The sequence below is a fragment of the Cervus canadensis genome, chromosome 1, assembly GCF_019320065.1.
Source record: "Cervus canadensis isolate Bull #8, Minnesota chromosome 1, ASM1932006v1, whole genome shotgun sequence".
Taxonomy (NCBI): domain Eukaryota; kingdom Metazoa; phylum Chordata; class Mammalia; order Artiodactyla; family Cervidae; genus Cervus; species Cervus canadensis.
In genome coordinates, this window is record NC_057386.1 from 35,672,779 (window position 1) to 35,691,769 (window position 18,991).

At 41.6% G+C, this 18,991-nt stretch overlaps 1 protein-coding gene across 2 annotated transcripts in view; it reads left to right on the forward strand.

Moving 5' to 3' along the window:
• Window positions 1–18,991, forward strand: part of ANKFY1 (ankyrin repeat and FYVE domain containing 1) — a 68,222-nt gene that overhangs the window by 22,661 nt on the left and 26,570 nt on the right. The window contains exons 4-7 of one of the 2 annotated variants that reach the window (XM_043477539.1): window positions 7,306–7,441; window positions 11,712–11,835; window positions 12,945–13,094; window positions 14,592–14,757. In XM_043477539.1, the coding sequence (XP_043333474.1) occupies window positions 7,306–7,441; window positions 11,712–11,835; window positions 12,945–13,094; window positions 14,592–14,757 (576 nt within the window). Of the gene's footprint in view, window positions 1–7,305; window positions 7,534–11,711; window positions 11,836–12,944; window positions 13,095–14,591; window positions 14,758–18,991 lie in introns of those variants that run through there. The other variant, XM_043477543.1, reaches the window with a different exon arrangement.

Below are 18,991 nucleotides of genomic sequence, written 5' to 3' on the forward strand. Positions count from 1 at the left end.
TGGAATGTGTTCTGGGTCCTGTCAAGCCATTCCAAAAACAGAAAGCATCCTCCCTCCTTTTCAGTCCAGTCAGGAAAACTGCACTAAACACAGACCTGGGAGGTTGCACTGTGTTGTGAAAGGAGCGTAGGGTCCCAGACTCTGTGCTCAGGCACACTAAGGTGCTCAGGCAAACTCACGGGACAGTGGTAGTTTACATTTTCAAGAGAAATTCAGCAATATCTGTTAGATAGTGTGAGAACTACTGGTTCTAGGTTGTTTGGTTTGAATATTTTGTTGATATCCATGGTAGTTTAAGATGTGTCCATAAATTATCTGATACTCCTCCCTTCCCTGGTGGATCCTGACTCCCCTCCTCTTAGGTAGAGGCTGACTAAGCTTGTAGATAATAACATGTTCCTTCAGAGATGCATCTTAGAAGGCATTGTGGCTTCTTCCTTGCCCTGCCTTGTGGATTGCTCACTTTGGGAGAGGTTAGCTGCTGTGTCATGAGGACACTCAGACGGCCGGGTGGCCTCCTGCTAACAGCTGAGACCCCCCCCCCCCCCCCCCCCCGCCAAGATTATCTTAGAGCTTCAAGAGGTCTGTTTCATCTGTGGTCATGTCCCCTTACTCCATCCTAACATGGCGTTTGTGTTTTTCCCTCTAATCTCTGGTTATGCTAAATTTGTCTTGTGTGTTAGTTTAAAATAGTCTGTTTCGATAATAATCATAGCAAATTTTTCTATAGCAGTTACCATGTGTGGTAGTTTATAGGTATTAACTCTTTTATCTTTAGGATAACACTTTGAGGTAACTACTGTTTATTCCCATCTTATTGGTTAACCATATATGCTTCCATCTAGTGGCTAGTATAAATAATGTTTGCAGTGAATACTGGTGTACAGATCTCTCTTCAGGATCCTGCTTTCAGTTCTTTTGAGTATACCAGAAGTGGAATTGCTGGGTCACATAGAATTTCTATTTTAAAATTTTTGAGAAGCTGTTTTCCATAGGGTCTGCACCATTTTGCATGTTCCCCAACAGTGTACTAGGGTTCCAGTTTCACCACATACTCACGCATACTGGTTGTTTACTGTGGTGTGGTTTGTTTTTCTAGAGGTTTGAGGTGCTCTAATATTGAATCTATAAAGATTTAGGTCTGTCACCATATTCAGAAAGCTGTTGACTGTCATTTTTTAAATACTTTTCTTCCTTGGTCTCTTCTTTCCTTCCAAGACTCCAGTCACACATATACCGGACCCTTTGTTACTATCCAGCAGGTCTGTTTGAGGACTTTTTTTTTGGTTGTTTTTCCTCCTGACTTTTTTTTTTGGGGGGGTCTATTCTTCAGATAGGACAAATTCTATTGATCTGTCTTCAAGTTTACTGACTTTTTGCACTTGAGCCTGCTCTTGAGCCCACTGAGTAAGTTTTTATTCCATATATTATATTTTTCATTTCTATAATTTCTGTTTGATCTTTCTTACAGTTTATATGCTGAGCATTTTTATCTTGAAATTTCAGGTGTGTTTTCCTTTTCCTTCTGGAGCATAGTTATATTCAGTGTTTTCAATTCTTTGATAAGTTCCATATCTGGGTCATCTTGAAGTTGGCATATTTTGGTTGTCCTTTCCCTTGAAAAATGGTCATATTTTCCAGATTTTTTCCATAGCAAATGATTTTAAATTGTGTCCTGGACATCGCCATTATGTTGTGTCGACTCTGGTCCTGTGTGCCATCCTCTGGAAAATGCTGAATCTCCTTAGGTGCAAATCACAGGTTCTGTTTCACCTTCTGTGGATAGTGGTTCAAATATCACTTCAGTTTTCTTTTTTTTAATGCAGTTTTATTTGTTTATTTTTGGCTGGTCCTGGGTCTTCATTGCTGTGTGGGCTTTTCTCTAGTTGTGGTGAAAGAGGGCCAGTCTCTAGTCTTCCAGTCTCTAGAAGCCATTGCAGTGGCTTCTCTTGTTGCAGAGCTCGGGCTCTAGGGCACACTGGCTTCCGTAGTTTCAGCACGTGGGCTCAGTAATGGTGGCTCCCAGGCTCTAGAGCACAGGCCAGTTGCTCCATGCTATGTGGGACCTTCTGGGATCAGGGATTGAACCTGTGTCTCCTGCATTGGCAGGCAGATTCTTTACCACTGAGCCACCAGGGAAGCCCCCTCACTTTGGTTTTTAAAGCTGGGCTAGGACTGTTCCATGCATTAATGGCTCAGAGACAAGGCTGAGGCCTGTGTGGCTTTGTACACAGAATTAGGAAATGTCCTTCTCCGACTCTCTTTTCTCTGGAATTCTCCCCTTACCCTTCAGTGTCCTTTAGGCTTCATCTTCTGGTTCATCTGACCAGAAAGATAGTGTTCTTATTGGAATTTTAGGCATCCTTATGGTCAGCACAGCAGTGTTCCTCCTGGATAGATCTACCCTCAGGGCAAAGCCATAAAGAGGAAAAAAATACTCGAGAAACTGATACAGTGCAATGGCTTCTTCAAGGGGTGCCTCTCAGAACAATTCAGGTGCTTTTGTTTACTTTTAGAATCCTCTCAGTTCAGTTCAGTCGCTCAGTCGTGTCTGACTCTTTGTGACCCCATGAATCGCAGCACGCCAGGCCTCCCTGTCTATCACTAACTCCCAGAGTTTACCTAAACTGATGTCCATCAAGTCGGTGATGCCATCCAACCATCTCATCCTCTGTCATCCCCTTCTCCTCCTGCCCCCAGTCCCTCCCAGCATCAGCGTCTTTTCCAGTGAGTCAACTCTTCGCATGAGGTGGCCAAAGTATTGGAGCTTCAGCTTCAGCATCAGTCCTTCCAATGAACATGCAGGACTGATCTCCTTTAGGATGGACTGGTTGGATCTCCTTGCAGTCCAAGGGACTCTCAAGAGTCTTCTCCAACACCACAGTTCAAGAGTATCAATTCTTCGGTGCTCAGCTTTCTTGACAGTCCAACTCTCACATCCATACATGACCACTGGAAAAACCATAGCCTTGACTAGACGAACCTTTGTTGGCAAAGTAATGTCTCTGCTTTTTAATATGCTATCTAGGTTGGTCATAACTTTCCTTCCAAGGAGTAAGCGTCTTTTAATTTCATGGCTGTAATCACCATCTGCAGTGCTTTTGGAGCCCAAAAAAATAAAGTCTGGTACTGTTCGCACTGTTTCCCCATCTATTCCCCGTGAAGTGATCAGAATCCTCTAGTAGTTGTTTTTGGTCCTCTGTTGACAGTTTTTAGCTGTAATCAGTTAAAATAGTATGGGTTGTCACACTCCCATAACAGAACTAGACGCTTTGTTCTTTTTTGACACTGGGATTATTTAGAAGTACAATATGGGGTTTATTTTTATTTCTAAGAAGTTATATTTAAGGGTACATCCTTAAACTGACCAAAGAGGATGTTTTCACTGATGAAAGATGCAGTCTATGGGGATGGTCTACTGGTTAGGCCTTGGCGCGTTTCCGGCTGGGGTCCTGGTTGGAGAACAAAGACCTCACAAATCCTGAGGCACAGAACAACAACAACAAAAAGTATAATCTACAATGATTTTGAAATTTTACAATGAAAAACTTATGTAAGGTAGATGAAAAATAGTTGGAAACTTGAGGACAAACCAGAGTCACAGAAGGAGATTCAAAACACCTTTCTCAGTTTTGTTTTAATATATTTATTTGCTATTTTGGATCTTAGTTCTGTGATGAAAAAGTGGCAGTGGGCTTAGTTGCTCCTTGGCATATGGGGTCTTCGTTCCCCAACCAGAGATCGAACCTGTGTCCCCTACTTTGGCATGCGGATTCCTATCCAGTGTGCCACCAGAGAAGTCCCCTTTCTCAGTTTTCACAGATTGGGGATTTAAGTAACAAAGTTAATTTCCTCAGCATGCTTCATTTAATGGTTGGCTAATTGCAAAAGGATGAGTTAATTCCCATCCTTTCCAAATGTTTTGCAAAAACATTTATTTAAAGTCAGTCAAACATACAAACAAAAAAACTAGGTCACATAGAAAATTCCAAGTTCTCCAAAGTGTGACTACACGCATCTTGGACCACAGTGAAGTCCAAAGGTTGGGCATGACTTTTCATCCTCACAGTCATGGATTTTTTACCAGCTTGTGTGCTGGGCCTGGTGAAGGGGTGATGGCTTCTAGCAACAGATACAATAGGCAGGATGAATGCCAGCTGGTTTCACTTCTCAGAGTCTACTCCTTTTAAAAGTAGTTTCTGGTTTATCGGGTCATCTGACTTTTATGGCCACTTGCTTAATATATTGGAAGCAGGTAGACTGCATCATTTGGCAAAAGGTACACACAAGCACAGATGGGCACAATAAAGGACAGGAATGGTATAGACCTAACAGAAGCAGAAGATACTAAGAAGAGGTAGTAAGAATACACAGAAGAACTATATAAAAAATATCCTCACGACCCACATAACCACGATGGTGTGATCACTCACCTAGAGCCAGACATCCTAGAATGCAAAGTCAAGTGGGCCTGAGGAAGCATCACTACGAACAAAGCTAGTGGAGGTGATGGAATTCCAGTTGAGCTATTTCAAATCCTAAAAGATAATGCTGTGAAAGTGCTGCACTCAATATGCCAGCAAATTTGGAAAACTCGGCAGTGGCCACAAGACTGGAAAAGGTCAGTTTTCATTCCAGTCCCAAAGGAAGCAATGCCAAAGAATGTTCAAACTACTGCACAGTTGCACTCTTGCACTCGTCTTACATGCTAGTAAAGTAATGCTCAAAATTCTCCAAGCCAGGCTTCAACAGTATGTGAACCGTGAACTTCCAGATGTTCAACCTGAATTTAGAAGAGGCAGAGGAACCAGAGATTAAATTGCCAACATCCATTGGATCCTCGAAAAAGCAAGAGAGTTCCAGAAAAACATTTACTTCTGCTTTATTGACTATGCCAAAGCCTTTGACTGTGTGGGTCACAACAAACTGTGGAAAATTCTTCAAGAGATGGGAATACCAGACCATCTGACCTGCCTCCTGAGAAATCTGCATGCAGATCAAGAAGCAACAGTTAGAACTGGACATGGAACAACAGACTGGTTCCAAATTGGGAAAGGAGTACGTCAAGGCTGCATATTGTCACCCTGCTTATTTAACTTATATGCAGAGTACATCATACAAAATGCTGGGCTGGATGAAGCACAAGCTGGAATCAAGATTGCTAGGAGTAATATCAATCACCTCCGATATGCAGATGACACCACCCTTATGGCAGAAAGTGAAGAACTAAAGAGCCTCTTGATGAAAGTGAAAGAGGAGAGTGAAAAAGTTGGCTTAAAACTCAACATTCAGAAAACTAGGATCATGGCATCCGGTCCCATCATTTCATGGTAAATAGATGGGGAAACAATGAAAACAGTAACAGACTTTATTTTTTGGGGCTCCAACATCACTGCAGATGGTGACTGCAGCCATGAAATTAAAAGACACTTGCTCCTTGGAAGGAAAGCTATGATCAACCTAGACAGCTTATTAAAAAGCAGAGACATTACTTTGCCAACAAAGGTTCGTCTAGTCAAGGCTATGGTTTTTCCAGTAGTCATGTATCGATGTGAGAATTGGACTATAGAGAAAGCTGAGCACTGAAGAACTGATGCTTTTGAACTGTGGTGTTGGAGAAGACTCTTGAGAGTCCCTTGGAGTGCAAGGAGATCCAACCAGTCCATCCTCAAGGAAATCAGTCCTGAATATTCATTGGAAGGACTGATGCTGAAGCTGAAGCTCCAATACTTTGGCCACCTGATGGGAAGAACTGACTCATTGGAAAAGACCCTGATGCTGGGGAAGATTGCAGGCAGGAGAAGAAGGGAACGACAGAGGATGAGATGGTTGGATGGCATCACTGACTCAATGGACATGAGTTTGAGTAAGCTCTGGGAGTTGGTGATGGACAGGGAGGCCTGGCGTGCTGCAGTTCATGGGGTCACAAAGAGTCAGACAGGACTGAGCGACTGAACTGACTGACACAGAAGCACCTAACCTCCTTCTGGTTCATTGTTCTCTGCCCACTGCTTAATATGAGACTCAGAGTGGATCACTTCTCAGTTTATTGTTTGGAGATTAAGGGATGAATCAAGGCAGGAGTGGGAAAGTTTGGTGATCACTTGAATCTTATTTGAAGATTTTTATTCAAATCTTTATTTGAAATTTTGAGGGTTCCAGGGCATCTCTGTTGATAGCATTTTTTAGAAACTGTTTTTAAAATCTATTCGTATTTGGGTTTATTCATCATACAAGTTTATTGGTTCGGACAATTTGGGTAGGGTTATTAAAGGAAACCAAGCCAAATTTTAAAATAAAAGTAAAGAAACCACCACAGAGAAGATGTTCAACGTGGTGGTGTTGTGATGCCCTCATTGTTAGGAATAAGTTACCTTCCCAAGATAAGGGCGAATGAACCGAGTCGTGGTATACAGACAGGCCTCGGAGAGATTGTGGGTTTAATTCCAGTTCACAGCCACAAAGAGCAAAACTCCTAATAGTGTGTCATGTGAATTTTTTGTTTTCCCAGTACATGTGAATGTTATGTTTACACTATATTGTAGCCTATTAAGTGTCTATTAGCGTTATGTCTAGAAAAAGCAATGTACATACCTTAATTTAAAAATACTTAATGGCTAAAAATTTCTAACCATCATTTTGTAACACAGGGTTGCTATAACCCTTCAATTTGTAGAGAAAAAACACAATACCTGCAAAGTGCAGTGAAGTGAAAGGTTTGCCTGTACAGATGTGGTACAGATGCCCAAAAAAAGAATGTAAACTTTTTGTCATATATTTAAAATATTTTCCTCCAGCTTATTTGACTTACATCTTTATTTTTTTTTTAAAAAATATTCATTTATTTGTCTGTGTCAGGTTTTAGTTGCAGCACTTGGACTCTCTAGTTCTGGCATGAAAGGCTCAGTAATCGTGGCGCTCAGGCTTAGTTACTCAGTGGCATGTGGGATTTTAGTTCCCCAACCAGGGATCGAACCTACAACCCCTGCATTGCAAGGCAGATTCATAACCACTGGACCACCAGGGAAATCCCTTGACTTACATCTTTAATAGGTTCATCTCCCCCATGTACTGCCCCTTGCAAAACTTGTTAACACTTTTCTGGAGTCAGATGGTACCCAGAATCTGGAGTCAGATGGTACCCAGAATCCTTAATTACCCTTTTTAATGGCTGTGTGATATTTCTTTGAGCTGGGTCTACCACAATTTTCTTTGTAGCTTTAGCTTTTAGGGGTCCTTGGGAGGGCTTGACTATGTCATCTGTGCTTTGTCTTCAAAGTTTTTATGCTTGCTTTCTTTAACCAGATGCTAACCCTGAGGTGACAATGACAATGCTTCGCTGGATCTATACGGATGAGTTGGAGTTCAGAGAAGACGATGTGTTCCTGACTGAGCTGATGAAACTAGCTAATCGGTTTCAGCTACAGCTCCTTAGGGAGAGGCAAGTCACAGCAGATACAGTCAAGCACCTCAGATGGTGGTGGCTGAGCTTTAATTATGCCAAGCTCTGGGAAAACAGCTGCTTCTGCTAATGTAAATAACTTTTGCAAGGTGTTCTTTTAAAGGCAATAGTGGAGAGAAAATTTTGTCTCCCTTGCTTTGTGTTGTCTTGTAAGCTAAATTTTACTGAAGCTTTTGGGTCTTCTCTTGTCTTTCACTGATTTATTACTTGTAACTACATAGATGTGTGAACTGATGAACTGAGTGTGAAATAATATAATCCAGTGTCCAACCCCTCAACTTTCCCTCCTATATCATTTCCTTTCACTTCTACTTTCTGTCTGCTTGGAAGAAGTTCTTCTGACCTTGGAAGAAGGTCATATTCTCTTGTTACAAACACATTAATGACTGAATTAGTACATGAGAATCTGTCTCAATAAATTTCATAGTGTTTCTGAGATCTCACTCTCTTCATTTGTTATGGCTTTTTAGGTTCCAAGGAGGATAGCCTGCTATGTTTTTTATATTGCACTTTCTCTGTTGCTCTCCCAACTTGGTCTTTATAAACTACAGAACACAGTGAGAACACAGTTTACCAGGTGATAGCAGACAAAATACTCTTATTTTTTGTTGGTGATTTAGCCCTTGCAAGTCAGCTTGTTAGAAGGAGTGCTTTTTACATCACTTAGTGATCTTTTGTGATCTCTGTGTGTGAAGGAATGGCGTTTCTCCTGGGTGGGTGGAGAGATAGCATTCCATCTGTTGTATTGCCCTCAACATCAAGAGGGCTTCCCACGTGGTTCAGTGGTAAAGAATCCGCCTGCCAAGCAGGAGACTCAGGTTTGATCCTTGGGTCTGGAAGATCCCCTGGAGAAGGAAATGACAAGCCACTCCATTATTCTTGCTTGGGAAATCCATGAACAGAGGAGCCTGGAGGGCTACAGTCCATGGGGTTGCATAGAGTTGGACATGATGTAGCAACTAAATAGCCACAGCATCAGAGTCAAGAAAGACCTGGCTACCTAGAGCCGCTTGTTCTGTTTGCATTGAGGCTGGCTGCCTGACATGGCCCACGGTGCCCCACATGAGTCAGTACACAGCTTACTCCTGATTATCTGTGATTGATGTGGGCTTGAGGCCATATTAATACCTAAATTCAATAACCTAAAAACCAAACCAGGTCTAGGATTTGTAGGTACATATAGTAGTAGGTTAGCCAGGATAGCTTTACTGTAAAGATCTTTCTTTGGGTGAGTTTTTGAATCATCTCAGAGTGAAATCAGAGCGTGATTTTAATTAGACTAAATGTGATTGATATCTACCCCTCCCCCCCCCACACATTTCCTGAGCTTTCTCAGATTGATTTTCTTGCTTATAAATTGAATTGCTTTAAGTGCCCTGTAGTTAAAGTAGTTTAGATAGCTGTAATCTGTGTAATGGATTCTTTAATTAAAGTGTTTATTGTTTATTAACTGATTAGGCTTCATAACTATCAACATTACCAGATGCTCAGTGTTTTATTATTGCATGTGGGTATTAAGTTTATCTGTCAAGGCTTTGTTAAGGGCTGGGATGGAAGAGACCCAGCCGTGGAGTCAAATGTCGGCTTTTGAACGATCACAGAGTGCCCACTGCTGTTTGCAGAAGGAATTACACATTTGAAATAGTAAGTGAAAAGGCTCTGACACATGGATGTGTGCAGTTAAATGTGAAGCAGGTGTTGCTGATGTTTATCATGTAGGGATCTTGGTTTGGGAATGCGGTCACCAGGTTGATGAAAAGGGAAAAGGAAGTTTTGGGTGTAAGCATTATCAGGAAAATACTCTTAAAAAAAGAGATAATTAATAGTGTATGCTAACAACTGACAGTTTAAATAATTTTTTTTCCTGATTATTAGCTACATGTTCAGTGTGTGGTATTTAGGAAGTATAGAATTATACAAATAACAAAAGTAAATCATCTGTGATTTAACCACCATTAACCTTTTTTTGTTTATCTCTTCAGTAATTTTTCTGCCTTATATTCAGAGGCACAGATGACATAAAACTGGACAGGAGTTTGTGGGACGCTTAAGCATACTCTTGACTTTAAAAATTAGGTGTACTGTTTTGTGCATCTGTATTTTTTTATACTCTAAAATGAAAAACATGTATTAACAGCAACAAACATCCCTTTAGAGAAAAGTCAGTGTGCCTTGCTGCTTTTCAAAGAGAAGATGTGAACTGAAAATCTGAATTTTTAAATATGATTACATGTTCTTCAGTTGTTTAAGTCATGCCAGTGACTATTTATAGGCTATCCACATTGTGAATGGCACTCCGGGGATCCCAGAGTTTAGTGAAAATGAAGTGTCTGCCAGTTATAGCAAAACATCTGTCCTCATGAAGCATCGGGTGTCTTGGTGCAGTGTCTCTTGGTGGTAGTAAGGAAGAGAATGGCATTTTCACACTCAGCATTTGTCTGTAAAAATGCTTTATGAAGTGCTCTGCAGATGAGTTGGTACTCCCTGAGGTCACACCATGTTTTAGGACATTAGGATATTTGTCAGTGTAAAGGCGGTAAAAGTTTCACGTATCCGAAAAGAGGACATTTCTCCTGGAATGCTCTGATTTCGTAGCCAGGGTCAGAATGACTTCACCAGACATTGCAGCCAGCATGCTAGAGTTTGGGGAGACTAGTGTGCAGACAGCAGAGGCTCAGAAGTAGAGCATCCTTACTCATTATTGTTGTGACTTACTTAGATATGGTGCCAATTTGATTTAAAAGTGCCCTGGGGGAGGTGCATCTTTACACCAAGCTATGTTGCTTAAAAACAGAGCCCATAAGCACAGGTCTTGGAATTAAATGAGTGTGTTCATTTACTGCTAGGTGAAGAAATGGCTGCAAGATTATTCTAGCTTCTGGCTGAAGTCTCATTTGTGAGGTTTAGAAAATTTGTTCCTCCTCCTTCTCAGGTCTTTCTCGTGACTTTCCTCCTTTCTTTCCCCATCTCCCGCTGTCCTCTTGGTATTCAAACCTCACCTGTTAAAAGTTGAGAGTTATCTGTTAGGCAGTTATTCTTATTTACAGTAGGACTGAATCTCTTTTGTATTAGTTATTAAATTATGCATCTTCCTTGAGGAAGACCTCAACTGGTAAGCGAGCATACCTACTATGTACCTCAGACTGTGCAAATTGTACATGGTTTTCCTTTATCTTGAAAAACACTCATAGATCCTCTGAAAGAGAGCATTATCCTTTTTTCACCGAGGAGGAGAGGGGGGCACAGGGAGCCCGTGTAGTTGGGCCCTTCAGCGTTGGTCTTTCTTACTGACCTGATGATTCACTTTGTGTCTGTCACTACCTTCCCTCGTGATGAGAACTTGGTTTTTGTGGGCACTGTGGGACAGAAGCAGCAGTGGGGTGTCGGGGTATTCCCTGAGACCACATGAGGCCTCTTGGATGCCCTTGGAGGTGAACTTGACTTGTAGGGAGATGTGCAGGCAAGGGAGGTGGGAGGACTGTGTCACCGCCTCCTTCCTCCCAGGCCCGGTGCTGTGAAGGCTCACCAAGGTTTCTGGAAATCCTAGGGTAGTGGAAACTTGGGGCTTCCCTGTTCTGCATCTTGTAGTCTAGGATGTGTGCCTGCTTTGTGCTACCAGAGACCTGTGTGCAGCCCTGTCTTCCCTGACCTAGTTGGGGCTCTCTTGTTAATGATTCTCAGAATATTGTTATTATTGTTGCTGTTACCAGGCGCTGTGGGACACCGTTGTAGCCAATTCTTCTCTATCTTGGTGTTCTGTAGTTTGTCTCTTAACTCAGTCATTTCTATACATGATAGATTTTTAAAGTGGGCTTTCTAAAGTCGGCTTTATTGAGTTTCGATTCACATACCTTGTGGCATGATAGAGTTGTGCTAGTGGAAACTGCAAGTGTGTCCCATACAATTAAATATCGAAGGACTGAATTTGATGCATTTCATGTTTGACATTACAATCGCCTGTGTGTATGATCAGTGAGTTTCATGTGGTTACTTTGAAGGCAGTTGGGGTGTTATGCTTAACATGTTTATTTAAAGATTATTTGGATTCTGACCGGAATGAGCAATACAATAATGAAATTCTGGTACTTAGAGTAACTCAGCTGCAGTTTACTCATAGCTGTATTGCTTAAACCTTACACTTTAGTGTTATTGGACATAGCCAGCCAGTACACAGATTGTTGCTTTGGTTTGTTCATTTATGAATATATTGATCCTAACAATCCTGTTGATCACTGATACTCTCTTGTAGATGTGAGAAGGGTGTGATGTCTCTGGTGAACGTCAGGAACTGTATTCGCTTCTATCAGACTGCGGAGGAGCTGAATGCCAGCACATTGATGAACTACTGTGCAGAAATTATTGCAAGTCACTGGGTAAGTGTGAGGCTGAGGAGTGTGGGGAAAAAAGCACCTTTGCTGGAAGTCAGGAGACCAGGGTGTGGGACCTGGTTCCACAGAAAGTTACCTCTCTGGCCCCTTGTTTCCTCTTATAACAAAATTGAAGGCTAAGTAGTTGTGTTAGATGATCTGTGAGATTCTTTTTGGCTCTAAAGGCCTCCTAGTTCTGACGTCAGAGTCGAGGGGCAGAAGATAGCCCAGGCCAAGAAGCAGGCTTGGAACGAAGGGACACACACCTGCCTTGTCCTCCATCTGCAGGAGCCGTGGCCGCGCCTCACAAGCAGGTGCTTCTGTGGGGCCAGCAGGCCTGTGTGCTCAGCAGTGCCTCCTCTGGGCTTTCTCTGCCTGCTTGGTGTCTGGAGGGCATTGTTAAATTAGATCTGCTCCCTTAGGTAGCTTTCATCATAAAGAAGAGGTTTTGCAGTTCTTGGTTGTCTGTTTTGCATTTTTTAAGAAAATCATGGCTAGTGCTGTTTTATAACCTAGTTTCTGCAGATTGTTTGTTATTCAGCAACACTATGAGAAAAAGTGTCTTAACTGGATTTTGAAGAATTGAAACAGGAACCTTTCTGCTAAAATAGAGATTTAGAGATCTGCAACAGTAGAAACCGATGAGTTGTTTGTGGAAGTTCTGATTAATTCTGTTATCGTCTTTGTGGGGCTGAGCGGGGAGGAGTCTGTTCTCACGTAGAGGGCTCCTCTGGCTGTGTCCTGTGGGCTGTCAGTGTCGCTTGTGCTTTACCATCTTACCCGGAGGCTGAGCGGTGCTGTGGTGAAGCATCCACGCTCAGGAGAGGGGGTGGGGGACGGGGAATGGGGTGGGCTCTTGGCTCCAGATCCCCACTCAGCTGTTCACTCTCTGTGTGAACCTGGGCAAGTTAATCAGCCTCTTTTTGCTTTACTTTCATCATCTGTGAATGAGGATAATAAGAGTACCTACCTCAGGGTTTTTGTGAAAATTCAATGAGTTGGGAAATGTTAAAGTAGCGCCAGACACTTTCCAAGTGCTTCCTAAGAAACGTGCATTGTCATTATTGTTGATATGTTGAATCTGTTCTGCTTTTCACTGTCTTTTTTATCTGCAGGATGACTTACGGAAGGAGGACTTCAGCAGCATGAGTGCTCAGTTGTTATACAAAATGATCAAGTCCAAAACCGAGTACCCATTACATAAAGCTATCAAAGTAGAGAGAGAAGACGTGGTCTTTCTTTATCTGATTGAAATGGACTCACAGGTACTCTGCCTTTTCCCCAAACTGCACTTCACTTGTTCTTCTCTGTAATGCTCCTCACTTCCTCTGAGCCATTCCTGGTCTTTAATGTACATGTTTCTACTACTGGTTTGTTCAAAGCCACCTGAACTTTTCCCCTCATACTTCTTAATATTCTTCCAGCCTCTGCCCATCACCCACTTCCAAGGACACTTCCACATTTTAAGGTAGTCGTTTCAGCAGTATTTAACTTTCAGGTACTAATTAATGCCTGTTTTAGTTTTTCTTTTGCCACTGTTAGAAATTACCACAAAAATAAATAAATAAACACACACACACACACAAAAGAAATTACCACAATTTCCCTGGTGGCCAAGTGATTTAAGACTCTCTGCTCCCAATGCAGGGGGCTTGGGTTCGATCTCTGCTCAGGGAAGTAGATCCCACATGCCAAACTAACTGTCTGCGTGTCACGACTGAAGATCCTGTGTACCACAACTAAGACACAGAGCAGCCAAATGAATAAATAAATATTTTTTGAAAATTTACCACAAACCCAGTGGCTTAAAACAATGCAAATTTATTATCTTGTGGTTTTATAGGTTGGAAGTCTGGTTGTTGGCAGGCTGTGTTCCTTTCTGGTGGCTATAGGGAAGCCTGCTTGCTTGGGTTGTTGGCAGAATTCAGTTTCTGGTGACTATAGGACCAGCATCCACATTTTCTTCCTGGCTGTGAGCTGAGTCAGGGCCATTCTCAGCTTCTAGCGGCCAGCACATTCCTTCACCCATGGCCCCTTTCCTCCCTCTTGAAAGCCAATATGTCGGATCCAGTCTTTCTTATGTCACATCTGTCTGATCTACTCTTCTGCTTCCCTCTTTCTTTATTAAGGACTCATGTGAGTAGATAGATTGGGCCCTCCTTGCAGGTCCAGGGTCCTCTCCCCATTACAGGGTTGTTAACCTTAATCACATCTGCAGAGGGCCTTTCATTATGTGAGGTGACATAGTCATGGGTTCTAGGGATTAGGACATGGATGTATTTGGGAACGGTCCTTCTGCTCACTGCATTGCCTTAGGGGAAATGGAGCTGCTCTAGACAGGTGGCTGTGTCGTGTGTTTTATCCTGATGTCCAGAGTAGGGGGAGACCATAAACTGCCAGGAGGAATTAGGTAGTTAAGCCACAGTCTTTCATGAAGATGTGAGCTGGGTCCCATCAGGCTGTCTGACCCTCCATCCTGGCACTTGTGTTCCCGCAGCATTGTCTGCATGTCCCTCTTGTGTCATCTTCCATGGCATTTGCACCTGCTCTCTGATCCCTGGTAGTCCTGGGCTCCTGGAAAGGCATGCGCCCTGAGGAGGCCTGAGAGAAGTTTGTGAATTCAGTTGAATTTGGAGAGTAAACTATAGTAAGTTATAGGACTAAAATCTCATATTGTATGAAATGATATTGAAAAGTCAGGGTCCAAGAGTCAGTTGTCTTCTCTACTGACTGTGTGCTGATGTAGCAATTTCTCTCTGCAGCTCCCTGGGAAACTGAATGAGTTGGATCATAACGGAGACCTTGCATTAGATCTAGCCCTTTCCCGACGGCTGGAGAGTATCGCCACCACGCTGGTTAATCACAAAGCTGACGTGGACATGGTGGACAAGAACGGCTGGAGCTTGTTACATAAAGGAATCCAAAGAGGTAGGAAGAAATGTATTTTATATTTTTCTCTGTGGGCAGTTTTACTTTTATCCAAGTAACTTTCAAAGACGCTCTGACGCTGTTCCATAGACTCTCAGAGGCTTCTTGAGTCTGTATTTGGCAGGTAGCAGACTTAGAATTTGTGATCAGTGGGTCACAGGAGAGACTGAAGAGCTGTTGCCCCATGCCTTGTTGGTTAGGCTCTTTAGAGTATCATCAGGACCCCCAGAAGAAGGTTAGAGAGATGGTACTTAGAGAAAAAAAGCACCTTTTACTTGTAAGCAGTCAATGTGTTACTTGCTCATCCAGTACATTACTTTCTTCAGAAGTTGTGCCAGGAAGATTTTACTGGTATCGGTTACTGCAAGAGAAGGAAGGTTCCAGGAACACAAATATTAAAACCTATTCTGGGATTCACTTTTACAAACTGGATTTCTCACCTAGCATGGCAAAGTGATAACATTTCATTTTGTTCTAGGAGAGTTATTTGAAATTGTAGCTGTATTTGAGTACATTGTCATTAACAGTGGGAAGTTATGTAAGTGGCAGAATTATAATCAAAGCATTTTCATCTTATTGAATTAAAGGGGGAAAAGTACTAGTCTTTTGTTTTTCCCATGGCCTTAATTCTTAAGTCCCAAATGGATCCGGCCTGACTCTACTTTGCAGTAGTCTTTTTTCGTTGGCCCTGCTACATAGCATGTGGAATCTTAGTTCCCCAACCAGGGATCGAACTCACACCCCTTGAATTGGCAGCACAGAGTCTTAACCACTGGACTGCCAGGGACGCCCCTGCAGTAGTCCCTTTTTTTTTGACAGAGTGAGAAGCCATATAGGGGTAGAGTTCCAATATGGCCTGAAAGCTTTCAGATGACTCAGAGCCTTCATTTTGTAGAGGGATGGATGACTTGATTGAAGTACTTGGCCATGGCCACATTTTGTTTACATGTGGACATCAAAAACAGGACACACTGGTTTCTCCACATCTTAATAATGTGTATTTAACCTTCCAGTTGTGCATTATTATTCTATTATTATCTCTGCCGCGCTTTTGCCGTTCACAAGTTGCTCCTAGCTGGTGGGGTGTAATTACTTCAAATATGGTCCTGTTGCAGCTGTGGCTTTGCCCTTTTTGGGCAAAAGTTTTAATATAAATCTCCCTCTAAGTCATGTGTTAGAGTGTTAAGCGTGCTGGCTGATGAAGAGGAAAATTTTGTTCATCATTGAGAAGGAAATCCTTAGAGTATGTGAGTGTCAAGAGCAGATGCCTAAAAAAAAAAAGAGCAGATGCCTTTTTCCCAAGCATCCCTCCGCACTGCACAAAGCCACTGGGTGCTTAGCACTGAGTGTGTGTTCAGTGGGAAAAGTTTCCACTGCATTGGGAACTATTCTTTCCCATACTGTTCAGTGTCTGAGATGTTTATTTTGGAAACAGATACACTTGTTACTAAAAAAACAATCTCAGAATCATGTATCAGAATTTCCTCTTAGGGACTTAAATTCTTATGTGTGATGAAAAAACATCTTTGATGAGTTATTAAATATTTTGATGATTGCTTGGTTACGAGAATTGCCAAGAATTGGTGATGCCTTTTTGATGCTTATTTTCAGATGATTCAGTCTTCCTCTCTGAATTTATTAGTTGCTTGCAAGCATGGGGATTGCAGTGTGGGCATAATAAGCTTGACTGTTGCTCAGTTGGCAGAGCGTGGCATGGTGTGAAGGACAGAGCACTGGTGTTGGAGCCTGATGTACCACAGTCTGAATCCTGGCTTGTCCACTTATTCTGTGGTCTTGGACAAATCACATAACCATTCCTGAGTCTCCTTTTCCTCACCTGTAAAGTGAGAATTATTTTGCTTTACTGGTTGTTGGGAGACCGCGAGATAATAACACACTCAACCCAGTGACTGCCATGGGGTAGGCTCTTCCCTTGCCCTGAGTGAAATGCCATAACCAACTTCATTTTCTGTAGGGATCTTTTTTCACTTTTCCTTCTTCAGCTTGATCTGTCAGACTGTTGACCTGCCCATATGGTTGAATTGAGTAATATACTTAAAATTTGACTGTTAACCTTACTTTAAGTTGATTATCATATAAGTGAAGCTCTTTAACACATGAGATTTTGGTCTGGTTGTGGGCACACATTAGAATCTCTCACCAGAAGAGTCAATGATCATCCTAATAACCAAGTGTACCAGTCAGTTTCTGTCAAGAATGTTTCTGTAAAAGAGGGAGATTGTTATAAAAAAGAAGAAAAAATGAGTCTGTGGGTGAGCCTACAGGGGATGTTCATGTGACCAGAGAGACCCTATCTCCTCTGATTAGCTGGATCTGGGCAAGAAGATGAATACTTGCCCTTTTCTCTCTTTTTTTTGACCATACCACACAGGTTGTGGGATCTTAGTTCCCAGATCAGGATTCAAATCCAGGTCCGCAGCAGTGAAAGCCCAAGTCTTAACCACTGAATCGCTGGGGAAGTCTCACATCCTTGCTCTTTAAAAGCATTCTTCTTGTGCTTATTTTCCTTGATCATTGGCATCCAACAGTGGGCCTCTTAAGCAGCGTGCTCCTGTCTAATTGCTCGTATCGGTTTGTAGATGATCCTACAAATTGGAGCAGCATGAGATGCAACTTTTAGTTTTAATTACACAGAAACAAGGGTACAGCATCACTGGTTGGATTCAGATGGGTGGCATAATAAAAATTTTTTTCTATCTTAAGCCCTTTTAAAAAGAATCACAGTTTTTAGATTAGATTTACTTTATGAGAGCCAATTTTTTTTTTTTTTAAAGCTTGTACATATATGCATACATGCAATATATGCACCCCACCTAAAAAGTGTTACTTAGGAAGTTTTGGAAACTGAAAATTGACAGTGTTTTACACTAACAGAAAGTCAGCCCATGGATATAAAACCCAAGGGAAATAGACAACTGACATCAAAAAAGCAGAACAAAGGGAGGGAACAGAAAATATCCAAAGTACTATTTATAAAGTTTTTGACAGCAGAGAAACTTTTAGATGGGGTATGTCTATACCAGACTTTCAACCTATAAAACTGCAAGATAATAAATTTGTATTGCTTTAAGCCACTGGATTTATTTAATTTAATGAAATTTAATTATTTAATTTAATGAAAGTTACTGCCTGGTTCCTGAATGAAACTTCAGTTAGAGAGCTTCATTGAAATAAAAATTGTGTGTGGATTTTTTTAAAACATTAACTGCATTGTTAGGAATATTTTTATATGAACAAGTTATTATAGTAATGCCTAGTTTTCTTGGCAGTGTTGAGGAGTGAAGTGATGAAGTAACCAGAACTGTTAAGCACCAAGCAATTTTTTTCTTAACGATTTTCTGAAGGAAACTGTTCTAAAATCTATTAGAGGTTTTCTTACTGTCAAAAAACTTTATAAATGGTGCCTTGGACATTTTCTGTTCCCTCCCTGTGTTCTGCTTTTTTGATGTCAGTTGTCTATTTCCTCTTGATTTTATATCCATTGGGCTGACTTTCTGTTAGTGCAAAACAGTGTCAATTTTCAGTTTCCAATAATTCCTAAATAATTCTTTGTGTGGGGTGCATATATTGTATGTATGTATATATGTATAAGGGCTTCTCTGGTGGCTCAGAGGGTAGAGTGTCTGCCAGCAATGCGGGAGACCCAGGTTCGATCCCTGGGTCAGGAAGATCCCCTGGAGCAGGAAATGGCAACCCACTCCGGTACTCTTGCCTAGAAAATCCCATGGATGGAGAAGCCTGGTAGGCTATAGTTCATGGGGTCGCAAAGGGCTGGACACAACTGAATGACTTCACTTTGATATATGTATAAACTTAAAAAAAAAACTTTGGCTCTTATTAATAGAATAAATCTAATCTAAAAATGATGATTCTTTTTAAAAGGGCTTAAGATATATTAAAAAATTTATTATGCCATCCACCTGAATCCAGCCATTGATGCTGTACCCTTGTTTCTATATGCAGTCTTGCCCCAGTTATTCTTCTGTGTGTATAGTGTATTAAAAGTGTCTCACTGACACATCTTACTTTAGCTTTGCTGTCTGTTAACTATTTAGTTTGGAATATATGCCAAGCTTAAAGGTAATGAAACCATATTTTACCTCTCCTCCAGTACATTTATATATCAGGCTTGTCATTTTAAGGCTCTCTGTCCTCATAATTCTAAATTTCTTTCCACTTCCAGAATGTAGGTGGCTTTCTCTAAGATATTTTA